The sequence below is a fragment of the Sus scrofa genome, chromosome 1 (genome assembly GCF_054392235.1).
Source record: "Sus scrofa isolate SSC_HxYL_T2T_F1_AM1 chromosome 1, Sscrofa_HxYL_maternal_Yorkshire_Landrace_v2.0, whole genome shotgun sequence".
In the NCBI taxonomy this organism is placed as follows: domain Eukaryota; kingdom Metazoa; phylum Chordata; class Mammalia; order Artiodactyla; family Suidae; genus Sus; species Sus scrofa.
Window position 1 is genome coordinate 101,019,705 of NC_139383.1, and position 25,302 is coordinate 101,045,006.

The window sequence follows — 25,302 nt, forward strand, 5'->3', positions numbered from 1 at the left end:
TCCTGGATGGCAGGCAGCCCCAGGTTCAGCGAGAGGGTAGGGGGTGGTGGGGGTGGGGGGAGGGAATGCACTAGGAAGCACAGCTTTCTGCTAGCTAGCGGGCCTGTAAGCTTGCTGTGGTGTGGGGGGTATTCTAAGGGGACCCACCCCTTCTTCTCTCCCCTCCCCAGCATGGGCACAGACCAGGCTCTTCTCCCAGGTTCCCTCTGATGCAGCTTTCCACTTCCCCGCTCCTAGAGTATTGCTCCCTTCCTCTGCAACAGCTTTGTTTTCTAGTCTCCCAGGCAGTCTCTGCCCCGTCAAATGGTTTAGAGATCTCCCAAGCAGTTTCTGCTCTTCCCCGCCCCCCTAGCCCGGGGACTAATCTCTGGAGCCGAGGTCTCGGTCCCAGCCCCCCCCCCAGGCGTCCCCCGGCCCTTTCTCAGGGATTAACCTTTGGAGGCGAGGTCTCAGTGTCCAGCCCCCACCCAGGCGTCCCCCGGCCCCCTCTCGGGGACCAACCTTCAGAAGCGAAGTTTCGGTGCCCAGCCCCCACCCAGGCACCCCCCGGCCCCCTCTCGGGGACTAACCTTCAGAGGCGAGGTCTCGGTGCCCAGCCCCCACCCAGGCGTCTCAATTTTTGGTGACTGTGCCCGTAGTTCAGATGGTCCGTTAGGTTCTTGATCGTTTTTCCGTACTCCGACTTACTGCTACACTCTTCTCTGCATCTGGGGATTCCTCCGGTTCATTTGATCTTTCGCCCGGTAGGTGACTTTCCAGGGTGCGGGATCCCTTTCTCCTCTGCAGTTCCCTTTCGGGAGTGCCCGTCCCGCTGGGATTCACCTTCTCTCACTCTCCTCTTTTCTCCCGTTCTGCCCAATAATGTCACGAACTTCTTGCCGTTATTGGAGTTTAGGTTCCTCTGCCAGCGATTGGTTGCTGTTCTGTGCGAGTCATTTCTTCTGTAGATGTGCTTTTTTGGTTGTGTTTGTGGGAGAGGGTGAGCATGTCCCCCTACTCCTCCGCTATCTTGTCCTCTCTCCCCATCTTCATTTTTTAATGGGATTTTTTCATTTTTCATTTTCGAGATCATCTGAATTTATTATAGTGTGTTTCTTCGTGTCCATACATATGAATATCTACCTATCTATCTATCTATCTATCTATCGATCATATATCTATCTATATTTAAATTAAACCCCCTCTTATTATTCTGATTTAAGGACAGAGTGCTATTTTAAAGACAATATTAGTGTTGGTAACATTTCTTTTATATTTTTCTTTTGCTAATTTCTATTGATTTTCAAAAATCATCATTGTATTATGCATTAAATTTCATTGACATTCAAAATGTGTTCCCTTGGTTACCTAGCATTTAAGGATCCAGTGATATCACTTCTGTGGCTAGGTTTCTATACCATGCCTGGCAACATTCAATGTTGAGAGTGTGGCAAAAAACAACAACAAATATCCTATAAAGTGATTCATTTATGTACAAATTCCTTTTTTTAAATATTTGTGTTCCATGGAAAATTAGATAATTTCCTAGATAAATTGTATGTCTACTAAAAATGTTTGAAGTAGATTATAAACAGTTGTAAAATCTCAATGAATTCTGTTTACTTTTTGTACATCATTTTAGGGACTGTCATTTTAAGGTACACTTAGATTTGTTTTAGAAATGAGATATTGGGTTATGTTTGGCCACAGATTTTTTTTTCAAATCCAGTATTAAAGATTTTTACCTTCTTTATTATAAAAGTTATAATTATTTATTGAATATATTTAGGGGATAACATATAAGCAAAAACATTAAATTAAGCACTTTTATAATTTCAGCAACCACCACTAATATTAACATTGTACTGTACCTCTGTCCATTATGATTTTTTAAAAACAAAAAAGTTTCTTATATTATATATATGCATAGTTCACACTTAGATATATTATTTTTAGTAATTAAAAATCAACTAATAATATTTATCTTTTTATGACAATATACTATACATATTTTATTCCAATAAATTTTTGTTGATTCAAATATTAGCCTGCAAAAATAATTTAGTCCTTGACTGTGAACAAATAAACAAGTCCAGTCCCTCTATGGTATAAATTAAAGTGTCATGAAGGTTAAAAATGTTAAAAATAAACCAAAATATAGAGGAATTGATGGAGGTTTGGAAGAAGTTTGTCCAAGCCATAACATGTGCATCAATTTCTACATATGATGCTACAATTTCACTAGAAATATTGCATTGTCCAAATAATGAGATTATCTCCTTTAACTTCTCCCCTTTTTTTTTTTTTTTTGGTCTTTTTAGGGCCACACCACAGCATATGGAATTTCCCAGGCTAGGGGTCAAATTGGAACTGTAGCCACTGCTGTATGCAACAGCCACAGCAACCAGCCATAGCAATGTGGGATCTGAGACATGTCTGTGACCTACATCACAGCTCACAGCAATGTCAGATCCTTAACCCACTGAATGAGGCCATGGATCAAACCTGAGTCCTCATGGATGCTAGTCAGATTAGTTTCCACTGAGCCACGATGGAAACTCCATTTTTTCCCCTTAACTTCTTAAAGGAGCAATTATCAAATCAATGCAGTGAAACAGAGGCTTCTAATCAAAATACAATACACATTCAATGACACAAGTTTGAGGAAAGTCAGCAACATGAAAGAGAAGCAACAAACCTAATTTATCTTAGAGTAGACTTTTTACACAAATAGATACAATAAGATATTTACTTTAAAACTATAATCATTTTTGTTTTTAAGGAATTTACCATAATAGATATGCTCACTAATGTAGACAAATGTAGTAATTTAGATAGAATTAGATGCTGTGCTGAACTTTTGAGTGTCTGAAATACCATGACATCGAGTTCATAGGCCCTCTAGGACTCGTATGTGAAAATAATGGCAGTGAGGAGAAAAGAGTAAGATCCTAAGATTCCCATTGGAAAGAGGGATGTTTGAGCAAATTCAGATGAATGCTGGATTTAAATCGCCCCACCCCAATGAGCCTCCTTGAAACTACAGACAAGTTTGCTCTTAACACACCACATGGAAAAATATGGAGACAAAAACAGAATGGATGAGCTAACACAAACACACATGTGTACAAACACACACTGATACTTGAGAGTTTATTCTAAAAATGGAAAATACCACAGAGTCATTGAAATTCCCATTTGTACCTACAATTCTTCACACCCACGTAGCATACCCACTCTCCATAATTGCTGCTATGGTCTACAGTGTCCTAACTCACTATAGTGTACTTGAAAACTAACTGAATTATTTTGCTTATGTTTCATATCTTTTTTTTTTCAGAGATGATAAAGAATTTTTTCTGTTTTTCTTATACTAATGGATTTATAGCACTTGGAAGTATGACCAGCATGTATAAGGTATTCCCTAAATATATGACAAACTTATTTCTATTTTTCTTCTCTGAAAACACACACAATGAGGTGGAAATTTCTTAACCTAACTTGTAGGACTCATAGTGACAGTGATCTCTAAGAAAAAACATTGCATAATTTATTCCACATCCTCCGTAGTGCATGTTTTACATTTTTGTTTCCCAAGCTATAAATCAAGGGATTCAACATGGGGATAAAAAGGGTATACAATATGGAAGCCACTTTATCAGTGTCAAAGGAATAACTGGACTCAGGCTTCACATACATAAATGTCAAAGTCCCATAGAACACTGTTACCACAGTCAGGTGGGATCCACAGGTAGAAAAAGCCTTCCATCTACCTTCAGCAGAGTTCATCCTGAGAATGGCTGCAAAGATGAGCAGGTAAGACACAAGAACTACCACAAGGGTGAAAATCAAATTAAAAGCTGAGAAAATCATTATCATAAATTCAATTTCATGTGTGTTCAAGCAAAGCAAAGATAACAACGGGAAATTGTCACAGTAGAAATGATTGATGATGTTATAGCCACAGAAGGATATATTAAAAAGCTTTTGGTGACTAGCAGAGACGCAAATGTGCTGTAGAGATAAGGGATTGCCACCAGCACCCAGCACCTCCTTTCTGACATGATTACAGTATAGAGCAGAGGCTTACAGATGGCTACATAGCGGTCATAGGCTACGTTGCGGCCAGAATAAAAAGTTCACTGATAATGAACATGATGAAGAAAGACATCTGTGTGGCACAAAAACAATAGGAAATTTTATTTTGATCTGCAACAAAATTTACCAACAGTTTGGGGCCCACGGTTGTTGAATAACCAAGGTCAGTAAAAGCCAGGGTCTGAGAAAGTACATGGGTGTTTGGAGCCTGGCGTCCACCTTGGTGAGGATGACCATGCCCAAGTTGCCCACCACTGAGATCATGTAGATGAGCAGGAACAGGCCAAAAAGCAGAGCCTGCAATTCAGGGCTATCTGTGATTCCCAAGAGAATGAATTCACCCAGCACTGTCCAATTGTGTTTTTCCATCGAAACTTATCAGAAAACCTATCCTGGATAGAGACATCAGCATAGTCAATAATATGGCATAAATTCTGGTAACGTATTAGTATTCAAAATGAGCATAAACAAAATAAATCCAAAATTATCTTTTAGGTTTTATTAAAATACTCTACCAGAGTTCCCATCATAGCTCAGAGAGAATGAATCTGACTAGCATCCATGACAATGCAGGTTTGACCCCTGGTCTTGCTCAGTAGGTTAAGGATCTGGTGTTGCCGTGAACTGTGGTGTAGGTCACAGATGTGGATCAGATCTGGCATTGCTATGACTGTGGTGTAGGCCAGCAGCTACAACTCTGATTCAACCCCTAGCCTAGGAACTTCCATATGCCACAGATGCAGCCCTAAAAATACAAAAAAAAAGAAGAAAAGAGAAAAAAATCTACATTCTGGAAATAAAGCATGCATATATAGAAATAGAAATAGAAATAGAGACAAAGTTGGAGATGGGAGAAATTTACATTTTCCACTGGAAATTTAGTCTCCCAGGGAACATTAGATAATGTTTTGAAGCATTTTGGTTGTCACCGCTGGAGAAGGGGTGCTTCTGCCTTCAAATGGTTATATTCCAGTAAGGCTGCTAATTATGGTATTCTATTAGGGTAGCCCCAAACAAGAAAGAATTATACAGCCCAAAAGCCAAAGCTCTAAGGTTGGCAAACCCTGATATATCTACCCATGTATATAGACTGATATAAAGGTATGTAAAGGTAGCAGAAATAAAAAGAAATTACCTAAGCAGGTGAAGATAAATTTTAATTGTCTTTTAAGTAATAATATCTACATAATTATAATCCCATAATATGACATAATTCATGTTCTAACTGCATTGTAAAAATTTTAAAATCCAAATTCCAGTTGTGGATGGAAACATTTAGAAGCCCTTGCTTTAAAATAAAAGCCCTTTTTAAATTTTTTTTTGGAAAGATCTTATTCCTGTTGGTAGCACTGGATGAAATGATTAACACATTTGACTAATATTGGAGAGAAGTGTCAAAGCAAAGAAACTATCAGATCATATTAGATATTATTTGTCTTTATACAAGGAACATTCCAAGAATTGTACTTAGGTCTATATAACCTCCGTTATACCTACATTTTGGTATATACCAAGGAGTACTTTGGAAAAAGTAAGCTGTCTTAATCGCTTTATACACATCAGCTAAAATAGCTGTTTCTTATAAGATTGTAGGAAAGATAAGAATTAAAACTTTCAATAGATTCATGGTATCTAGAAATACCTTCAGATATCAATTACATAGGATTTTTCTGTGGTTTTTGTTTTTAATTTCTTAGTAGAGAAAACATGTTACCTAAAATGGATTATCCTCACACCTTTATAGATAAATTCTTTTTGTGTGACAATTTTTTTTTTTGGCAGGGTATCATGATGAGTAGATGGATTGCCATGTTCACCTAATAGACCTCAGTTCCTCAAACATGACTCAAATTTAGGACAATTTAGGATGGATCATCACTGTGCAATTCTTGTGGATAATTTATCTTCTGCCTTACCTCAAATATGAAATATGTATTTACCTAAAATGTAACATATTTCTTCCCTCCAAGTTTATATATATTTTAATTGGTATATTCTAAGTGTGTATAACAGGTAAAGTATATTTTGTCAAGGAGGAACCTAAGCCAGTATGGGAACATGGAGCAAATTCAGAGAAAAATGTGTCAGTGGAATTGGTTTTATATAACGAAGTCTTTTAAACATTTTTTTTTGGGGGGGGATAAAGAGATTTTCTACTTTACAGGAAATAAGGTTTAAAATAATTATATGACAATAGGATACTGGCAAAATAAAATCCATAGACAATTTTATATTTATTTATTTATTTATTTAATTTTTTTTTTTTTGTCTTTTTTTGCCTTTTTCTAGGGCCGCTCCCAGGGCACATGGAGGTCCCCAGGCTAGGGGTCTAATCGGAGCTCTAGCTGCCAGCCTACACCACAGCCACAGCAACGTGGGATCTGAGCTGTGTCTGCGACCTACACCACAGCTCAAGGCAATGCTGTATACTTAATCTACTGAGCAAGGCCAGGGATCGAACCTGCAACCTCATGGTTCCCAGTCAGATCTGTTAACCACTGCGCCACGACAGGAACTCTGACAGTTTTATATTTTAATATAGAAACATATTTATTATCTATGTATGTTATATATAATATCTTTATTTTCCCTGTATAACATATAAAGGTTGTCTATCTCTATATTAAGGCCATAAAGAACTCCTCCATACTATGGTACAGCATATAAGGATGGCAAATATAATCCTGTGAAATAAAGATATATATGAATATCACTAATAAGCTATCAATTTAAACAACACCAGTTATACCAGACTAGAATGAGGATATTAGGCTAAAGTAAAGAATTGGTAGTTAAAAATTTGTGTTACTGTGTACTTAAAAAGAGAATAATAAATGAAAAAATAGAACTGGTCATAAGTATAAAAAAATAGCAATGCTGGGAGTCTCCAAGTTGTAAGAAAGTAAAAAAAAAATGCATTTATCATATTACTTTATAGATAAGTTTACAGGAAATACATGTCACATAAACCTTATTTATAAGGTTATGAGCTTCTGAGATCTTACCTTGTCCCCATGTACATAAATTTCTTGTCAGTAATACTGAACTACAATTAGGAAAAACAATTTATTTAAAATATTTTATGGCCACATCCACGGACAATGGAAGTTCCTGGATCAGGGACTGAATCTGAGCCACAGCCACGGCAACGCCAGATCCTTTAACACACTGGGCCAGGCCAGTCTGGGGATCATATCAGCACCTCCACAAGGACCTGAGCCACAGTAGTCAGATTCTCAACGCACTGCACCACAGCAGGAGCTCTAAAGAGACATTTTAAATAAATGGAAGAGTAATATACATCTTGTTTTGATGCACTGATGAAATAGCGCAACCGTGCTGCAGAAAAGAAATTACATTGGTAAGTGCTGATTTTTCCATAAGATAATGGAGGATTGAAGAACTGTTTCTTACCGGTTTCTGAGTTGTGAGGAAGGCATTAGGTTACCTTTTTCATAGCTTATTATCCACTAATATTTTTCACTGGACACAAAACATACTGTATATTGTACCAATAACACTGGGTACTCAAAATCCCTAGCCTCCAAAAATCGCTTTTCGCATCTCAGTGCAAGATAGAAACCCCCTTTTCATTCATCAAGAGATCACAAAAATTCACAAGTATACATTGATTTAATGTTCACTAAGTATACAATATTTGTGAGAAGGTAATAAGAAGATCTTAAAGTCACTAACTGGCTAAGAATTTGGAAAAACATTAAGTTAGAAATTGACCACGGGCAGCATCTTCATAATTCTGCCATAACTTTTCTTTTTTTATTCCTGACTCTTTAGTTAGCGTCTTCCCTCTCAATTTTGTCCCTTCTTATTGATGTGATTAAGTATTTGTAGAAAACACAAATATTACATAAAATTTGGCACTGCCATTTCCAAAGTCGTCATTAGCATTTGTGAAAATATTTGAATAATTAATCTCAAAGAAAAGAGGAACAGTCCTATTCTCCCTCTTTTCTTTCTTTTTTTTTTTCCACACCTGCAGCAGCAGCATCCAGGACAGGCATTCAACCCGCGCCACAGCAGAGATGCCGCCAGATCCTTAACCCAGTAAGCCACCAGGGAACTCCATACTGATACGTTGATGAATTACCAATAGCAGGATGCTCATGGAAATGAACCTGAAATTCTCATGTTTTACTATGTTTTGTCATAGAAGAAATACTACATTGAAAATCACCAAAACATCTGGATATTGGTACAGTACAACACTGCATGAAATATTCCATTTACCTGTCATAAAATGTCTGTCTCAGCTTCCCCATGTGCTTCATGACATGCACAGTGAGAACTATTTATGGGTTATTTTCCACCCTCTGAGGCCTCCTTAGGAGATACCAGACAATTTCCTTAATGTCTCCAAAGCATTGAAATCTTCACAGAAACAAGGGATGGAATGTGTTTATTAGCAGTTCAAAACAATTATATTCACCAATGAGTTAGGTTTACTTGTGTGTGTTTCATTCCAGCTTTTACTGTTGATTAGTTTCTTACAGACTGGTCTTCTGATATAGTCAAATATAACCATCTAGGTATCTGAAGTAATATATTTCATCTGTACAACAAGTGTGTCAGTGTTCCTCTAACTCCGCCATGGTCTCCTCAAGTGGGTGACACAATAGAAACGGGTTTAATCTGTCTTATTGCATTATTGAAAATATTTAAATGCACCAACAGAGTAATATGTTGCATCTAGAAAAGATCCTGATTCCTTCTCTGTTTCTTTTTTTAACTCTTGGGTGAGGAATTAGTGACTCCTATTTCTCATTCTCATTTCACACAGAACCATCATCTTTTTATTTCAGATTTCTCTTTCATTATATTTACCTTCATTAAGTTTCAATATTTTTTCCCCATCAGGTCCAGTACCTGCTCCAGTTCTTCTTGTACATTCACAGATTCTGCTCTAGTTCATATATGTCTTACATGATATATTCTGCAACAAGGCAATGTTTATATGCATATATTTTACTGTTCTTGTACACTATTGAGCTGTAAAATTGTTTCACTATTTGTGATATACCACATCGTGACTATTTTTCTCTGCTTTTTTATTCATTACTGTCAAAATACATTTAAAATTAAGGGATCTTTTCTTCCTTAGTATTTTGTTTTTCTCCATCCTCAGCTATCACTAACTCTACTACAACCTAATGAAAAGCCTTGACTTTGCCACATTAATAGGTTGTGAACAAATTCTCCATGATACACATATCACATATCCACCTCTGTGAGTGTTCCTGTATAGATAAAGAAATAGACAAATCTATACTTCCTCCTATACATATTTCCATGCTCAGCCACTCACATAGTAGAGAGATCTCCTGATAATAACATGGATAATACTCTTTTGTGAACTATTTCAGATTGGTTGTACAACTACACTTTTTCACCCATCATATATGAGGTTTCCTGGATCATCACCTCTCTGACTGGTACCTAAATCATATTCTCTCTTGGTAAGTCTTATTTTTATAAGGTGTATCTCCCCCTTGTTTATGCTTTGATTTTTGGCTTGTTTAGGAGTAAATGATCACCTTTTTGAGGTGTCATTGAATTCAATGAACCGGACATATATAAAGTGTAAGACTTTAGGTTTTTAACATACATATGCACCTGAGAAAGAATGAAAACTTTCTAGATAATGAACATTATCTATCACCCCTAAATTATCTTAATGTCCAGGTAGTACTTACTTTCTACCCTTTCCTTACCCCATGCTCTCCTGGGAAGCTCTAGACTTGATTTTTTTTTAAATTTTATGTTGAAGTAAGTATAAAGTTATAAGAAACTTCAAAAGAGAGAACAGAGAGTTCCAGTGTCCTTAGTTTTTCTAGTGGTTACAACTTACATAAATATTTTACAATATCCCAACCACATCAACACTGATATAATCCACTGACTTTGTTCAGATTTCACCAGTACTGCAGCTATGCCTTTGTGTATTTATATCATATTATGCAACTTCATCATACGTGTACATTTGTATAACTACCACAAAAGTCAACATACCAACCTATTTCACCACCACAAATATTTCTTATGACATTCCTTTATAACCTGAGCCCCTTTCCTTCTTTAATCCTTAATTTTAAACCTATTCAACCACAAATCTGTTTTTCATCCCAATAATTTTATCTCTGAAAAACATTTTATGAGGAAATACCGTTTGTAACCTTTTGCACAGTAATTTTCATGAGGTTCATCATGTTTTTTCATGTATCAGTTATTAGTGCTTTATCATTAGTTTATTACTATGTTCATTATTATTCCATGATATTGATCATACAGTTTGTTCAGTTATTCACTCTGAAATATATTTGAGTTGTTTCCAACTTTCACCTATTACAGATAGCGTTCTATCAACTTCTGTACAAAGGTGATTGTTTGAGCTCAAAACATCATCCTCAGTTCTCTAAGGTGACTTTCTAAACCTATACTTCATTGAAAGTCTAATTTATGGAGTTCCCATCATGCTCAGAGGAAGCATATCTGACTAGTATCCATGAGGATGCTGGGTTGATTCCTGGCCTTGCTCAGTGGGTTAAGGATCCAGTATTGTCTTGGGCTGTGGTATAGGTTGCAGATGTGACTCAGATCTGGTGTTACTGTGACTGTAGTGTAGGCCGGCAGATGTAGCTCTGAATTGACCCTTGGCCTGGTAAACTCCATATGCTGCTGGTGCAGCCCTAAAGACACAAAAAATAAAAATAAAAAATAAAAAAGTCCTATTTAAGAATTTTTTTATTTTTATGAATCTTTTTATGTCATATTGATGGACTTTTCACCTAGAATTAGGTCCTTTAAGTGAATATTCTCTTACGTTTTGCTCTAAAATTTTAGTTGCACATTTTATATTTGTCATGTTTCATTGTGAGTTAATTTTTGTACTAATTTTAGTTCAGCATTCTTCCTTCTTCCCTTCCTTCCTTACTCCCTCCTTCCCTCTCTCCTCTCTTTCTCTTTCTTTTTTTCTTTCCTTTATGTCTTCTTTCTTTTCCTGTGGACAATGAATTAATTGTTCTAGCACAATTTGTTAAATGGGCACTCTTTCTTTGAATTGCTTATGTACCTCATGTAAATTTAATTGGACTTTTATGTGAGTATCTATTTGATCATGCTCAATTGCATTATCATAATGTTCAATATCATACTTTAGAGCCCAATATTTATTTGCCTATTGTCTGTACTTTCTGTTAGTCTTAAAAAGAGAGGAATTTTGGTTGTTAAACTCAATAATATATGTTTATTTCCTTGAATGAATCCATTTACATAATATATATCAGGCAGTTTTTTGTGCCTTTCACTGTGCTAGAAGACATAGATGAAATTATGAATGTAATAAGCAGAGTCTCTGGCTTTATGGAAATAAATGTTTATTGCAGAAGACATAAAAACTGGGTACTTTCGACTGCATGTGGGAATGACACCTAATTTGTACCTGAAAGTAAATACGTTAACATCTGAAGTATGAGGTTGAATTAGCAATCTGTCAGTGATCAATTTTAGCTTGAAAATAATGGATATATTTCTTTGTTTCATTGTTAATGTCACATTGATTCTTGTCCATCCTATGAAGATGTACAAGGCTAAAACAATGTTAGTTATAATAACCTTGGAAAATATGGTATTGATCGTTAGTATACCCTACAGTGAATTTTAAGCAGAACATTTGCACACATATTCCAAGTTCTGCATACAGCATTTTTCACCTCTTTTTTTCTTAAACTGTAGATCATAGGATTCAGCATGGGTATTACAAGAGTATAAAATAAAGAGGCCACTTTATCAGTATCAAAGGACTCACTGGATTTGGGCTGCACATACATAAAGAAGAGAGTCCCATAGAATACAGGTATCACTGTCAGGTGAGAGCCAAAGGTGGAGAGAGCCTTGTTCCTGCTTTCTGCAGAGTTCATCCTAAGGATGATGACAAGGATCAGAGTGTAGAACACAACGACTATCAAAAGAGAGGACACCAGATTAAAAGTAGAAAACATCAGAATTATCAGTCGAATTTCCTGTGTGTCTGAGCATAGCAAAGCTATCAAGGACAGACTGCTGCAGTAGAAATGCCTAATGACATTAGAGTCACAGAACAATGAAGTTAAAATTTTTAGGATGTTCAGAGAAGACAAAATGACACTATAGTTATAAGGGATCACCACTAGTACACAACACAACCTTGGTGACATTATGACAGTGTAGAGCAGAGGGTGACCAATGGCCACGTAGCGGTCTTAGGCCATTGCCGACAGAATGAAAAGTTCACTGATAAAGAACATGATGAAAAAAGCCAGCTGTGTGGCACAAAATAATAGGGGATTTTATTTTCATCCACGACAAAACTTACTAGCATCTTGGGTCCACAACTAACAGTTGTGGAATAACCAAAATCTGTAAGAGACAGGTGTCTGAGAAAGAAGTACATGGGCGTTTGGAGGCTGGCATCCACCTTGGTGAGGATTACCATGCCCAAATTGCCCACCCCTGAGATCACATAGTTGAGCAGGAACAGCCCAAATAATGGAGTCTGCAGCTCAGGGTGGTCTGTGATTCCCATGAGGATGAATTCACTCAGCACCATTCCATTGTGTTTTCCCATCAAGATTTATAAGGAAACCTGGTCAGCATAGTCAATAGCATCATGTATAAAATCAGCGGACAAAAAATATGCAAATCTAAATATATTTTTAAGCACAATGAAAAAAATCACCATCTCCTGTAAATAAAAAATAAAAATATACAAATAAAAAAGAGAGATAAAAATATATTTGGGAAAGAGAGAGAGTTGTAGCTTTCCCCTGGGGGAGATTAATCCCCTAAAGAGTATTCAATAATGTTTGGAGGTATTTTGGTTGTCACCTCTGGAGGTGGTTAGAGTCCAGTGAGGCTGGTGATTATAATTTATTAGGGCAACTCACAACTACAAAGAATTATACAGCTCCAAAACCAAATGGCCAAGATTTGCAAACTCTGATTGAAATGTATTCAGATATAGATATGGATTAATAAAAATGTCAATGAAGGAAGCATGTCTAAAAATAGTGTCAGAGTTCCCATCATGGTGCAGTGATTAACGAATCCAACTAGGAACCAGGAGTTTGCGGGTTTGATCCCTGCCCTTGCTCAGTGGGTTGGGGATCTGGCATTGCCGTGAGCTGTGGTGTAGGTTGCAGACACGGCTCGGATCCCACGTTGCTGTGGCTCTGGTGTAGGCCAGTGGCTACAGCTCTGATTGGACCCCTAGGCTGGGAACCTCCATATGCCATGGGAGCAGCCCAAGAAATAGCAAAAAGACCAAAAAAAAATAAAATAAATAAATAAATAAAAATAGTGTCATAAATTGTAAATGTTGTTTTATAGGTGAAGGTACACTATTGTATCCTCTTTTATAAAATGAGAATCACATAATAAAATTTAGAAAATTAAAAATCTCATAATGCACATTCTAATCACATCATAAAAATTAAAATCCAAATTCCAATTATGTGTGGGAACATTTAGAAGCCCCTGATTTAAAACACACTCATCTGAAAGCCCTTGTGTCTGTAGGCAGTACCGCACAAAAGGCTTAATGCACTTAAACCATATTAGATAGAGGTGTAAAAAAATGAAATTTTGGACTTCCTGTCCTGGCGCAGCAGAAACAAATCCTACTAGTAACCATGAGTTTGTGGGTTCGATCCCTGGCCTCGCTCTGTGGGTTAAGGTTCCAGTGTTGCCGTGAACTGTGGTGTAGGTCACAGACATGGCTTGGATCTGGCATTTCTGTGTCTGTGGCGTAGGCTGGCAGCAACAGCTCGCATTTGACCCATAACCTGAGAACCTCCATATGCCACAGGTGCGGCCCTAAAGAGAGACAAGAAGACCAAAAAAAAAAAAGAAATTTTAGCAGATCATAGTACACTTAATTTGTCTATACAGGGAAATATCCTATGAAAAGTACATAGGTTGATATAATCGCTCCTATAATTATACTTTTTGTATATACAAAGGAGCACGTAGGACAAATACAAGTTATCATGTCTTTACACATATCGGCAAAATCAACTGTTTTTTTGTAGGAGTGTTGGTAAGATAAATGTGAATTAAGCATATATATGTATTTATGGTACCTGAAAATGTCTCTCAAATATCAAATACATAGAAAATTTTGTATATGTTTATTTTTAATTTCTTCATGAAGACAATATGTTACTTGAAATGAGTCATCTTTTCATGTATACATATGCATTTTTTTATGTAACTTAACTTCTGAATAGATTGATTACTGTGTTATCCAGGTAACAGACCCCCTGGGCTCCCACCATGACTCATTACTACAACCGGGACCATCAATGTGCCCTAGCTTTAAGTTAGAGCTTAAAAATATGTGATATTTAATTACCTCAGACTTAAAGTATTTTCTCCTCTCCAAGTGTATTTTCATTAAAACAGACATTACTAGGTACTTTGTAACATGTAAGGTACATCTTGTCATGGAAGGACCTCAGATAGTATAAGGAAATTGAGCAAAATGAGAGCAAGTGATGTAACTGGAACTGGCTTTATGAAATGAAGTCTAATAAACATTTTCTTAGTTTAAAGAGATGCTCTACAGAAAAAGAAAACTTTAAAATCATTATATTACACAATATCATTCTGGGAAAATAAAATACAAATTATAAACAGAAATATATATGATTCTGGGATGTTAAGTCTGCACATTAAGCCACAATGAACCCTTATGATGTAATGACTTACATGTAATTTCTCTTTTCTATATATATAAAAGACAAAGAGAGACAGAGAGAGAGAGACAGAGAGACAGATGGAGATTTAGGAATTGGCTCTTGGGGTGGTTTGGATGGATAAGGCAGACATCTGTGGGGATACTGGCACTGTGGAGTTGATACTGCAGTCTTGAGGACAAAAATAAGAAACAGGTAAAGTTTTTATATTTCAGTCTGGAGGCAAACTTTTGTCTACGAGGACTTCAGTATTTACCTCATTTTTTCCTCATCTGCTAGGAAAACTATCCTTGGTTTCCTGAAGTCAAGATTTTGAAAACTGTTCTTTCATATATCTTGTCTTGTCTTTGCTTTTTTTTTCCCCCTCTTATTTTAATGGGAGGACAAATCCAGTTTCTATTACTCATATTAGTTGAAGGCAGAAAAGGGTATCTAACATGCTTGAGGGAGAATGCTGCCACTAGGCTTCCCATTATTTTAACATTATTCATCTTTTTAAATGCCTTTTATATCTTCACAGAAAATGAGGTATACTATCGAAATTTTATTTTAAAAAATGTCAAAAATATAATCACTTCTCTTCCTCTGACAGTTCTGATCCTGGCTTAAGCTCCTGTTTTCTCCCATAAGTATCACATTAATCCCCCTTAGGACTTTCCATTTCCAAATCTTAGCATCCTACAGTTATTTGCATAGCAGTCATAACTGTCATTTAACCAAAGATCATCCTCTCTTTTATTTCCTAAGAACATTTTATGGACCTAACATCCTGTCCTTTGAGTCTGATGTTCTTCAGCACAAGAGTCCTGTTGTCATTTAAAAACATTTGTATTGACAGTTATCTCTCCCCTGAACAGTCTCCTAGATATACACTTATTCCACTCACTCAACTTCACAAGTGTTTATTTAAACATCATTCTTAACAGAAAGCTCCCTGACAACTCCCAGAAAAATTTAAACTCCATCTTGGATACTTACTCTTTTTAATTCTCATATTGCTCAATACCATCAACCTCAATACTTTATGGCTCCCTTCTCATTCTTCTTATTTTCTGAATTTTCTCTAAGCCCCACAGAGGGAATTTTTGGTTGTTAAAATAACAATGCCTGTCTATTTTCTTGAATAAATCCATTTATGTTGTAAACATATTTTTTTCCCTGGAAGACATCATTTCCTTCCTTCTTTTTATTAAAGTATATTTGATTTACACTGTTGTGCCAATTTCTGCTGTACTGCAAAGTGACCCAGTCATACAGATATATACATTCTTTTTATGCAACATTTATCAAGCATTCTATTTTGTGCCTTTTACTGAGCTATATACTACAGATAAAGCTGTTAATGTAATATGTATTCCCTGGCTTTATAAAAATAAATATTTGGAGTTCCCCTTGTGGCTCAGCAGAAATAAATGATTAGTATCCATGAGGATGTGGGTTCAATCCTTGGCTTTGCTCAGTGAGTTTAAGGATATGGTGTTGCTTTGAGCTGTGGCGTAGGTCACAGAAGTGGCTCAGATTCAGCGTTGCTGTGGCTGTGTGTAGGCCAGCAGCTGTAGTCCAATTCGACCCCTAGCCTGGGAACTTCCATAAGCCACATGTGAGGACCTAAAAAGACAAAAGAAAAAGAAAAAGAAGGAAAGAAAAATTTAATGTAGGAGACATGCAAATAAGCTACATCTGAAAATAGGTAGGAATGGAAGCTTATCTGGACATGAAACTAGATGTGGGTAAACATCTGAAATATGAGCAGGAATTAGCCATATCTTAGTGATAGATTTTGGTTTAAAATAGTGAGACATTTTATTTCTATATTTATCATACATTGATTCTTGTTAATCCCATAGGGCTAAAACAATCCCAGTGATAGTATACCTTGATTAATACATGCTTTATTGTTAGTGTATCCTACAGTGAGTTTTAAAAAGAATATTTGCACACATTCTCCAGGCTCTAGGTAGTGCATTTTTTACCTCTTTGTTCCTCCAACTGTAGATCATAGGATTCAGCATGGGTATCACTAAAGTATAAAATAAGGAGGCCACTTGATCAACATCAAAGGAATCACTGGAATTGGGCTTCACATACATAAAGAATAGAGTCCCATAGAATATGACTATCACTGTCAAATGAGATCCACACGTGGAGAAAGCCTTGAGCCTTCTTTCTGCAGAATTCATCCTGAGAATGGTGGCAAGGATAAAAATATAGGACCCAAGGACTATCAGAACAGATGACAGCAAATTAAAAGCTGAAAAGATCAGAATTATCAATTTAATTTCCTGTGTATCTGAGCAGAGCAAAGCTATCAAAGGCAGACTATCACAGTAGAAATGCCTAATGACATAATAGCCACAAAATGATGAACAGAAAATTTTTATGATGGTCAGCAAGGACAAAAAGAGGCTGTATAGGTAGGGGATTGTCACTAGTACCTGACATAATCTTGGTGACGTGAGGCCCATGTAGAGCAGAGGGTGACAGATGGCCATATAGCGGTCATAGGCCATTGCTGACAGAATGAAAATTTCACTAGTGATAAACATACTGAAGAACATGAGTTGAGTAGCACACCAATGATAAGATATTGTAGGTTTATCTACAGCAAAATTTGCTAGCATTTTGGGTCCCACAGCTGTTGAGTAACCAAAATCAGTGAAAGCCAGATGTCTGAGGAAAAAGTACATGAGTGTTTGTAGCCTATGGTCTATCTTGATGAGGATGCTCAAGCCCAGGTTACCCATCACTGAGATCAGGTAAACAATGAGGAAGAGTCCAAACAGTGGAGCCTTCAGCTTAGGGATGTCCATGATTCCCATTAGGATGAATTTATTCAACAGGGTCAGATTGTATTTGTCCACCCAGACCATTTGGGAAACACAAGCTGAGAATAAATACAAAAAATAATTATTAACTGTCATAAGATATTATGAGATTACCATTGTTATAAGTGATTAAAATCTTAATTTTTTTGTTTATGGCTGTTGATGGAATTGGCTACACCAGCACCTGGAAGCTCAGATCTTTCTCTCCCAGGTCAAATAAGCTCTTGACAAGGTTTCTTAGATATGACACCAAAAAGCATGAACAATAGAAGTCAAAATAGATACATTAGACTTTATCAAAATTAAAAATAAAATTTTGTTCATCAAAGGACATTCTCAAAGAATTAAAAATGTGACCCACCCAATGGAAAACGTAAAAACCATATATCTGGTAAAGATGTAATACAACAAAAAGACAACCCAAATTAAAAACAGGCAAAGAACATGAATAAAAATTTCTCACAGAAGATAATAAAAGGCCAATAAGCTCATGAAAATATGTTCTACATCATTAGTCACTAAGGAAATGCAAACCAAAACCTCAGTGAAGTATCACTTCACACCCCCTAGGGTGGCTATGAAAAAAGTAAAAGTACAAATGCTGGTAAAATTGTGGCGTGATTAGAACTTTGATCTATTTTTTAGGGAATATAAAATGGTATAGCCACTATGAAAACAATTTGATGGTTACTCTGTAAATTAATCATAGAATTACCATTATAATCCAGCATTTCCACTCTAAGATATAACCTCCAAGTATTAAAAAGCTTGAATGTCCATACACAACCTTGTACATAAGTGTTCACAGGAGCATTTTTTTTGTAATAGTCAAAAGGTAGAAACAATATAAACATCTATCCACTGATGAATGGGTAACAAGTGTGGAATATCCATAAAATACAATGTTAAAAAGCCATAAAGGGAAAGAAGTATTGATATATGCTACAACAGTGGTGAGTCTTTGAAACATTATGCCAAGTGAAAGAAGCTAGACACGAAAGGCTGCATATTGTACATATTGTACAACTCCATCCTATGAAATACCCCAAATAGAAAATCCACAGAGATAGAAAGCAAGTTATTGTGGCTTGTTCAGGAACACGAAATTAATTATCAAGAGACAATACTTTTAGGGGCAGATTTCAATATGTAGAGAAAGCATTATGGATCTCACCTAACTGAATAAATGAGGTTAAAAAGTGTGTTGTTTTCTAAATCTGTGTGAATAAATGCTAGTCTCCTTGTATGTGAGAAACATCATGAAATATTTTCTCACCATCCTTATCATTAAACATTTTTTATGTTTTAAAATTTATTTATTTATTTGTTTAACTTGTCCTTTGTCTTTTTAGGGCCACACTTGCAGCATATGGAAGTTCCCAGGCTAGGGGTCAAATCAGAGCTGTAGCTGCTGGTCTTTTCCACAGCCACAGAAATACAGGATCCATTCCATGTCTGCAACCACAGCCACAGCAATGCTGGAACCTTAACCCACCAAGCAAGGCCAGGGATCGAACCTGAGTCCTCACGGACACTAGTAGGATTTGTTTAATCTGAGCCATAATGGGAACTCCAGCATTAAACATTTTTTAAATTCTACTTATATTTACATTATTTTATATGATTATTGAAGATGACTTAGTTCTGAATTTTTTTTTTGATCAGTTTTAGGGATGCACCCATGGCATGTGGAAGTTTCCAGGACAGGGGTTGAATCAGAGCTGGAACTGCCGGCATACAACACAGCCACAGCCTCTAGGGATCCAGTCTGCTTCTGTGACTTATACCACAGCTCAAGGCAACACCAGATCCTTAACCCACTGAGTGAGGACAGCGATTGAACCCGTGTCCTTGTGGATATTTGTCGGGTTTGTTACCACTGAACCATGATGAGAATTGCAGTTCTGAACTTTTAAATCTTTTTTTTTCCTCTGAAGACTCTCAAAACATGTACAAAATACAATGGACAAGAGTTAACATTGACCTTCGCTATAAAAATATCGTAAGTCCAGAGGTTAGAGAAATGGAATCATTCCCAGCACCCCCTCCACCCCCAAGTATACCTTTCAACACTAAAATAAGTAACAATAAAGGTATTCTATAATGAGTGATCAAAAATATACATTTCGAAAAAATATATATATATACACATATACATACACGTTCCATAGTTCCCATTACGGCTCAGTCGTAATGAACCCAACTAGTATCCATGAGGATGCAAATTCGATCCCAGGCCTCATTCAGTGGATTAAGGATCCGATATTGCTGTAAGCTGTGGTGTAAGTCATAGATGCAGCTCAGTTCCAACTGTTGCTGTGGTGTAGGCTGGCAGCTATAGCTCTGATTTGACCTCTAGCCTGGGAGCTTCCATGTGCTGCATGTGAGGCCCTAAATAAATAAATAAATAAATAAGCAAAAAAAAATATATATATATATACGCATTTCAATTCATACATTTTTTTTAACACCAAAGTCATTTTTGACAAGCATAGAGTTTTTAATAGGAGCTACTAAATCAATGAGAAATGAGAATGACACCTTAATTTGAGGCAGAATACATATTTCCGCTTTATAATTTTGCAAAGACTGACCTTTGCCTAAATTTGTATTTGTACAGATATTTGTGGTCATGCCTGCAGCATGTGGAAGTTCCCAGACCAGGGATGGAAGCCACACCACAGCAGCAACTCCAGCTGCTAGAGTGTCAACACAGTCTTAACCCACTGCAACACCAGGGAACTCCTGTACAGATTTTAATTTTGTTTCAGTCTCCATTAGATGCGCATTTTGCCATTCATGGGACAATTTGATGGCATCAAAGATGTGTAGGTAGGAGGGAGAAGCAGTCTTCTTACTAATCAGATCTTGTGGTGGGATGAAGTCACTATATAGTCAAATAGATGCCTTAATATTTAACTTAGAGGAGTTCCTGTCCTGGCCCAGTGAACCAGACTAGTATCCATGAGGATGCACTTTCCTTCCCTGGCTCTGCTCATTGGGTTAAAGATCCGGCATTGCCATGAGCTGTGGTATAGGTTGCAGATGTGGCTCAGATCCCAGGCTTCTGTGGTTGCAGTGTAGGCTGTCAGCTGAAGTTCTGATTCAACCCCTAGCCTGGGAACTTCCATATCTCACGGGTGCAGTCCTAAAAAAACAACAAAAACATTTTTTTATTTTGATATTACCTCCAACAAAAGGTGGCAACTTTCCAATGACACTGATCCTTTCAATGATATTGGTAAATCTGGAAAACACATGGCATATTTGAAGCAGGGGAATTGCAAGAACTATAAACACACTGAAATAATCCCTTTAATTTGGAGGTAGCTGGAAAACCCTCTGGAAATCTGTTACAATTTGGTGTTAAAAATTCTAAAAAAATCCAATGGCAATATCATATTTGACACCTTGATTAAGGGTCCAATTGAAAGAAGAGAATCATGAAAAGCTTAAGGTCTTAAGGGTGAGATTTCTTAATACTAACTCCCTTCCCAGAGATTGTGTGTTTATTTTTTATTATTCAAAGAGTACATCTTACTACCTCACAGTAAATGTCTAGCTTTCAGCAAGCATCATCATAAAGATGGTTAGAACACTGTACTAGCCCAGCAAATGCTGTTATCAAAGCAGATTGGTAAAGCTATGGCTGAATCACCAAGGTGGGGCATTAGAGACTAATGGTTTAAGTCGAAGGTGGGGCCGTGAAGAGTCGCTGGATTCAGTGTCACAGAAAAGGTACAGCTTACTCCCAACTCAAATGAGGAATCTCCGTGTGTTCCCAGTATGTTCCTAACAACCCAATGAGAAGAATATATGGGTTTCTTTACTCCTATGAGACTCCCCCTGTGGAGAAAGAACACAATTTGTTAATGATGCCTGAAGGCTTTTAAAGTTTCAGACAAAGCCCGTGAGATATCTGGGAATTATTTAGGAGATCTTTCTATTTGTATACAAATAAAGGTAGGTTAGATATTTTTCCAGTTTCTCTCCATTAAGTCTTTACCACAAACCAGAGATCTGGAATCAAAACACTGTATCTGTAGGACAGGCATTTTAGTTTTTCTTGCACCCCCTAATGTTCTCCTCTTAATACACTGTCTTTTAATGACTTTATAGCTAAGGACATGATGGAGAAATGTTTAAACAATGCTTATGGCATTATTTTAAAAATTCACAAGGGAAAAATTATATATATGTGTATCTGCTTTCCCCTTATTTGTAATATTTTAAATATATTAGTGGAGTATAATATACATATTCACTAACATATACATAATAAATAAATTTTTACAAACATAATAGAGCTGTGTAAGCAGAATCCAGATTAAACAGCGATAACAATTAAAAAATAAACTAAAACATTATCAAGACCCCAGAATACTTTATTCTCCTTTCTCCCATGAACTGTCCCCTTACATTTTTTTTCTTTTCTTTTTTTTTAAATACATATATTTAAACACAATTACATTCACACAGATTATTATATCATGGATCTTAGTAAACAGATTAAGTGACTCCCTCTGGAGAAATGGAGTGGGAAATATGCTGAAACAAAAAGGAAATTTATGCTATACTTTATCCCATTTTGTATGGCTTTCATTTTTAGTATTTAGTATTATCTATTACATTTCAATTTTTCTTTAAAAATTAGCATTATATTAAAATCATGTATATTATGCAACTAAATTTCACAAAGAAGAAAGCCTTATATACCATTAAATATTTTATATAGCATAATAAAATGAATAATTTAGCTGGTAAGAATAACAAAAATAAGTAAAATATAAAATGCATAAATTGGTTAAAAAACAGTGTAATTATATAAATATGTCCTCACAATTTGATACATTTTATTGATTCTTCAATATAGGCATTACACCATTCTAGGTGATGTGATAAATGAGACATTATAGACCTTACATTGTACCATGGAGAGAAATGGTTTTTAATAATACAGTTGTATAACTGTATTATTTAATCATACAGTTGCATTATTTAACTATAATTATCATAAATTGTTTGATGGAGAGGAAATCAGAATCAGATGTAAGAAGACTTCAGCATTCCAAGAATGATGTCAAATGACCCCTTTCATGGTGGATTATACACTTATTTACTATGACATATATTTCTTTTCCAGAGATTCCTAGTTTGTGTATCAATTGTAGATATTTGGTCTGCAGTTATTCTGAAGTTTTGATATAAGAGTCTATATGTATATGAGATTGTTTCAAGTTGTTCTCCTAATTGCAAGTTCATCTCCAGTATGCTGCATTGGTACCCACCTCTTCTCATGATTTCTGATTTTGGTGGTATAATTGTGCATGGACGATTTCCTATCTTTACTGTATATATACCTTTACTGGTGAACCTTGTCATTTGTGGAATTTTTGTTTCCTGCTGCTGCCTTTTCTTTTCTGCCTAGAGAAGTTCCTTTAGTATTTGTTGTAAAGACAAGATTTTCTTCGTCTTTAATTTTGGTCAGTTTGATTAATATGTGTCTCAGTGTATTCCTCCTTGGGTTTATTTTATATGGTACTAGTTGTGCTTCCTGGATTTGAGTGAGTAGTTTCTTTCCCATGTTAGGGAAGTTTTCGGCTATTATCTCTTGGAATATTTTTTCTGCCCTCTTCTCTCTCTCTTCTCCTCCTGGCACCCCTGTAATACAGATGTTGGTGCGCTTAACGTTGCCCCAGAGTTCTCTGAGACTCTCTTCATTTGTTGTCAATCTTCTTTCTCTTTTCTGTTCTCCATCCATAATTTCCACTAATCTCTCCTCCAACTCACTTATTCATTTTTCTTCCTCCTGTATTCTGCTGTTAGCTGCTTCTAGTGAATTTTTTATTTCAGTTATTGTATTTTGCATCTCTTCTTAAGTTTTATATCTTGTATCTCTTTGTTCAGTGTTTCCTGTAAGTTATCCATCTTTGCCTCCAGTTTATTTCCAATGTCTTGCATCATCTTTAGCATCAACAATCTAAAGATATTTTCCTGGATGCTGAGAATCTCCTCATCACTTAGCTGATTTTCTGGGGTTTTTCCTTTCTCCCTCATCGGAATTATAGTTCTCCGTCCTTTCATTTTTATAGGTTTTTTGTGTGGTGACCTTTTTTTACAGATAATAGAGTTGTAGCCTCTCTTACTTCGGGCATCTGCCCCCCTTGTAACTGAAGTCTGTATGGGGGCTTGCTGTAGGCTTTCTCATGGGAGGGGCTGATGCTTTCCCACTGGTAGGTGGAGCAGATTCTAATCCCTCTGGTGGGTGGGGTTTTGTCTATGGATGGGATTAGAGGCAGCTGTGTGCCTGAGGGGTCTTTAGGCAGCCTGTTTACTGAGGAGTGGGGCTGTGATCCCACCTGGGTTGTTGTTTGCCCTGGGGCTTCTCAAGCTGACTGAAGGATGGGGCCAGATTATCCCAAAATGGCCACCTCCAGAGGAAGGCAGCTGTTGAATATTCCCAAGAGCTTTGCTTTCAATGTCCATCCCTCAAGACAAGCCACATTCACCCCTGTTTTCACAGGATGACTTTAAAGAACTGCAGTCAGCTTTGACCCAGATTCCTATGGAGACCTTGCTCTGCCCTGGGATCCAGTGCACTTGGAAGTCCATGTGTGCCTTTTAAGAATGGGGTCTCCATTTCCCCCAGTCCTGTGAAGCTCCTGCGCACAAGTCCCACTGGCCTTCAATGCCAGATTCTCCAGGGGCTCTTTCTCCTAGTGCCAGATCCCTGCAGGTGAGAGTTTGATGTGGGGCTCAGAACTCTCACTCCTGTAGGTGAATCTCTGTGAACCAGTTAGTTTTTAGTCTATGGAGCTTCCCACCTGGGAGGTATGGGGTTGTTTCTATCATGAAATCGCCCCTCCTACCTCTTGATGTGGCCTCCTCTTTTTCTTCTGGAGTAGGATATCTTTTTTAAGGTTTCCAGTCCATTTGGGTGGAGATTGCTCAGTCTTTAGTTGTGAATTTTGTTGTTTTTAGGAGAGAGGTTGAGCTCCAGTCCTTCTATTCCGCCATCTTAATCCTCCCTGTCCCCTTATATTTATACACACATTCATACACTCATGCAAACACACACACAAATATAATATTCTGACTTTTAACAACAAATTATTTTCACCTATTTTTATTATTTGTTATAAAGGAAATACAATATGTTATTTTTGGGTGTATCTGGGTTATTTTACTTAATATACTAAATAAGTTGTAATGTGTAGTTCTAGATTATTCATTCTCTTTTATTCTACTCTATTACTTAAAATAGTCTAACTAATCTTTAAAAAATCTCATATCGTTATTGCTTTGTGTGTTCTGGTTAAAAAAATGTGCATATTCCAATATCAGAAAGATTTCCCACCATGTTGTCCTCTCAAATGTTTGTTGTTTGCAGTTCACATTTGGGTCTTTAATCTAGGTAGATTGATTCTGTACAGGATCTTGTGTAGACGTCCAATTCTTTTACGTTTTTCTCAAAATTAACATGCAACTTTCCTAATAACATTTATTGAAAAAATATTTCCTTCTGTTTTGGAAAATGGCATAAGTCAGGTAACAGTAGATGTGTGGATGTATTTCTGGATTTACTTATTTTATTGATTGGTCTTTCCTCACAAAAATGTTTTCTTCATTACAAAACCTTTATAGTAGGCCAT

General features: G+C 36.6%; 1 protein-coding gene and 2 pseudogenes across 1 annotated transcript; all 3 read right to left on the reverse strand.

Annotated features, from left to right (window-relative positions):
- Positions 1–3,507: 3,507 nt before the first annotated feature.
- On the reverse strand, positions 3,508–4,446 carry LOC146406234 (olfactory receptor 8K3-like; annotated as a pseudogene).
- A 7,283-nt stretch (positions 4,447–11,729) lies between these two features.
- LOC146406235 (olfactory receptor 8K3-like) lies at positions 11,730–12,697 on the reverse strand (annotated as a pseudogene).
- A 4,026-nt stretch (positions 12,698–16,723) lies between these two features.
- LOC146406236 (olfactory receptor 8K3-like) lies at positions 16,724–17,695 on the reverse strand. The gene has a single exon (XM_085013510.1). The coding sequence runs from the start codon at positions 17,693–17,695 to the stop codon at positions 16,724–16,726; it is 972 nt and encodes a 323-aa protein (XP_084869636.1).
- Positions 17,696–25,302: the final 7,607 nt, after the last annotated feature.

Coding starts and splice junctions, on each gene's coding strand:
- LOC146406236 (XM_085013510.1), bottom strand. CDS start 17,695: ATGGTCTGGGTGGACAAATACAATCTGACCCTGTTGAATAAATTCATC.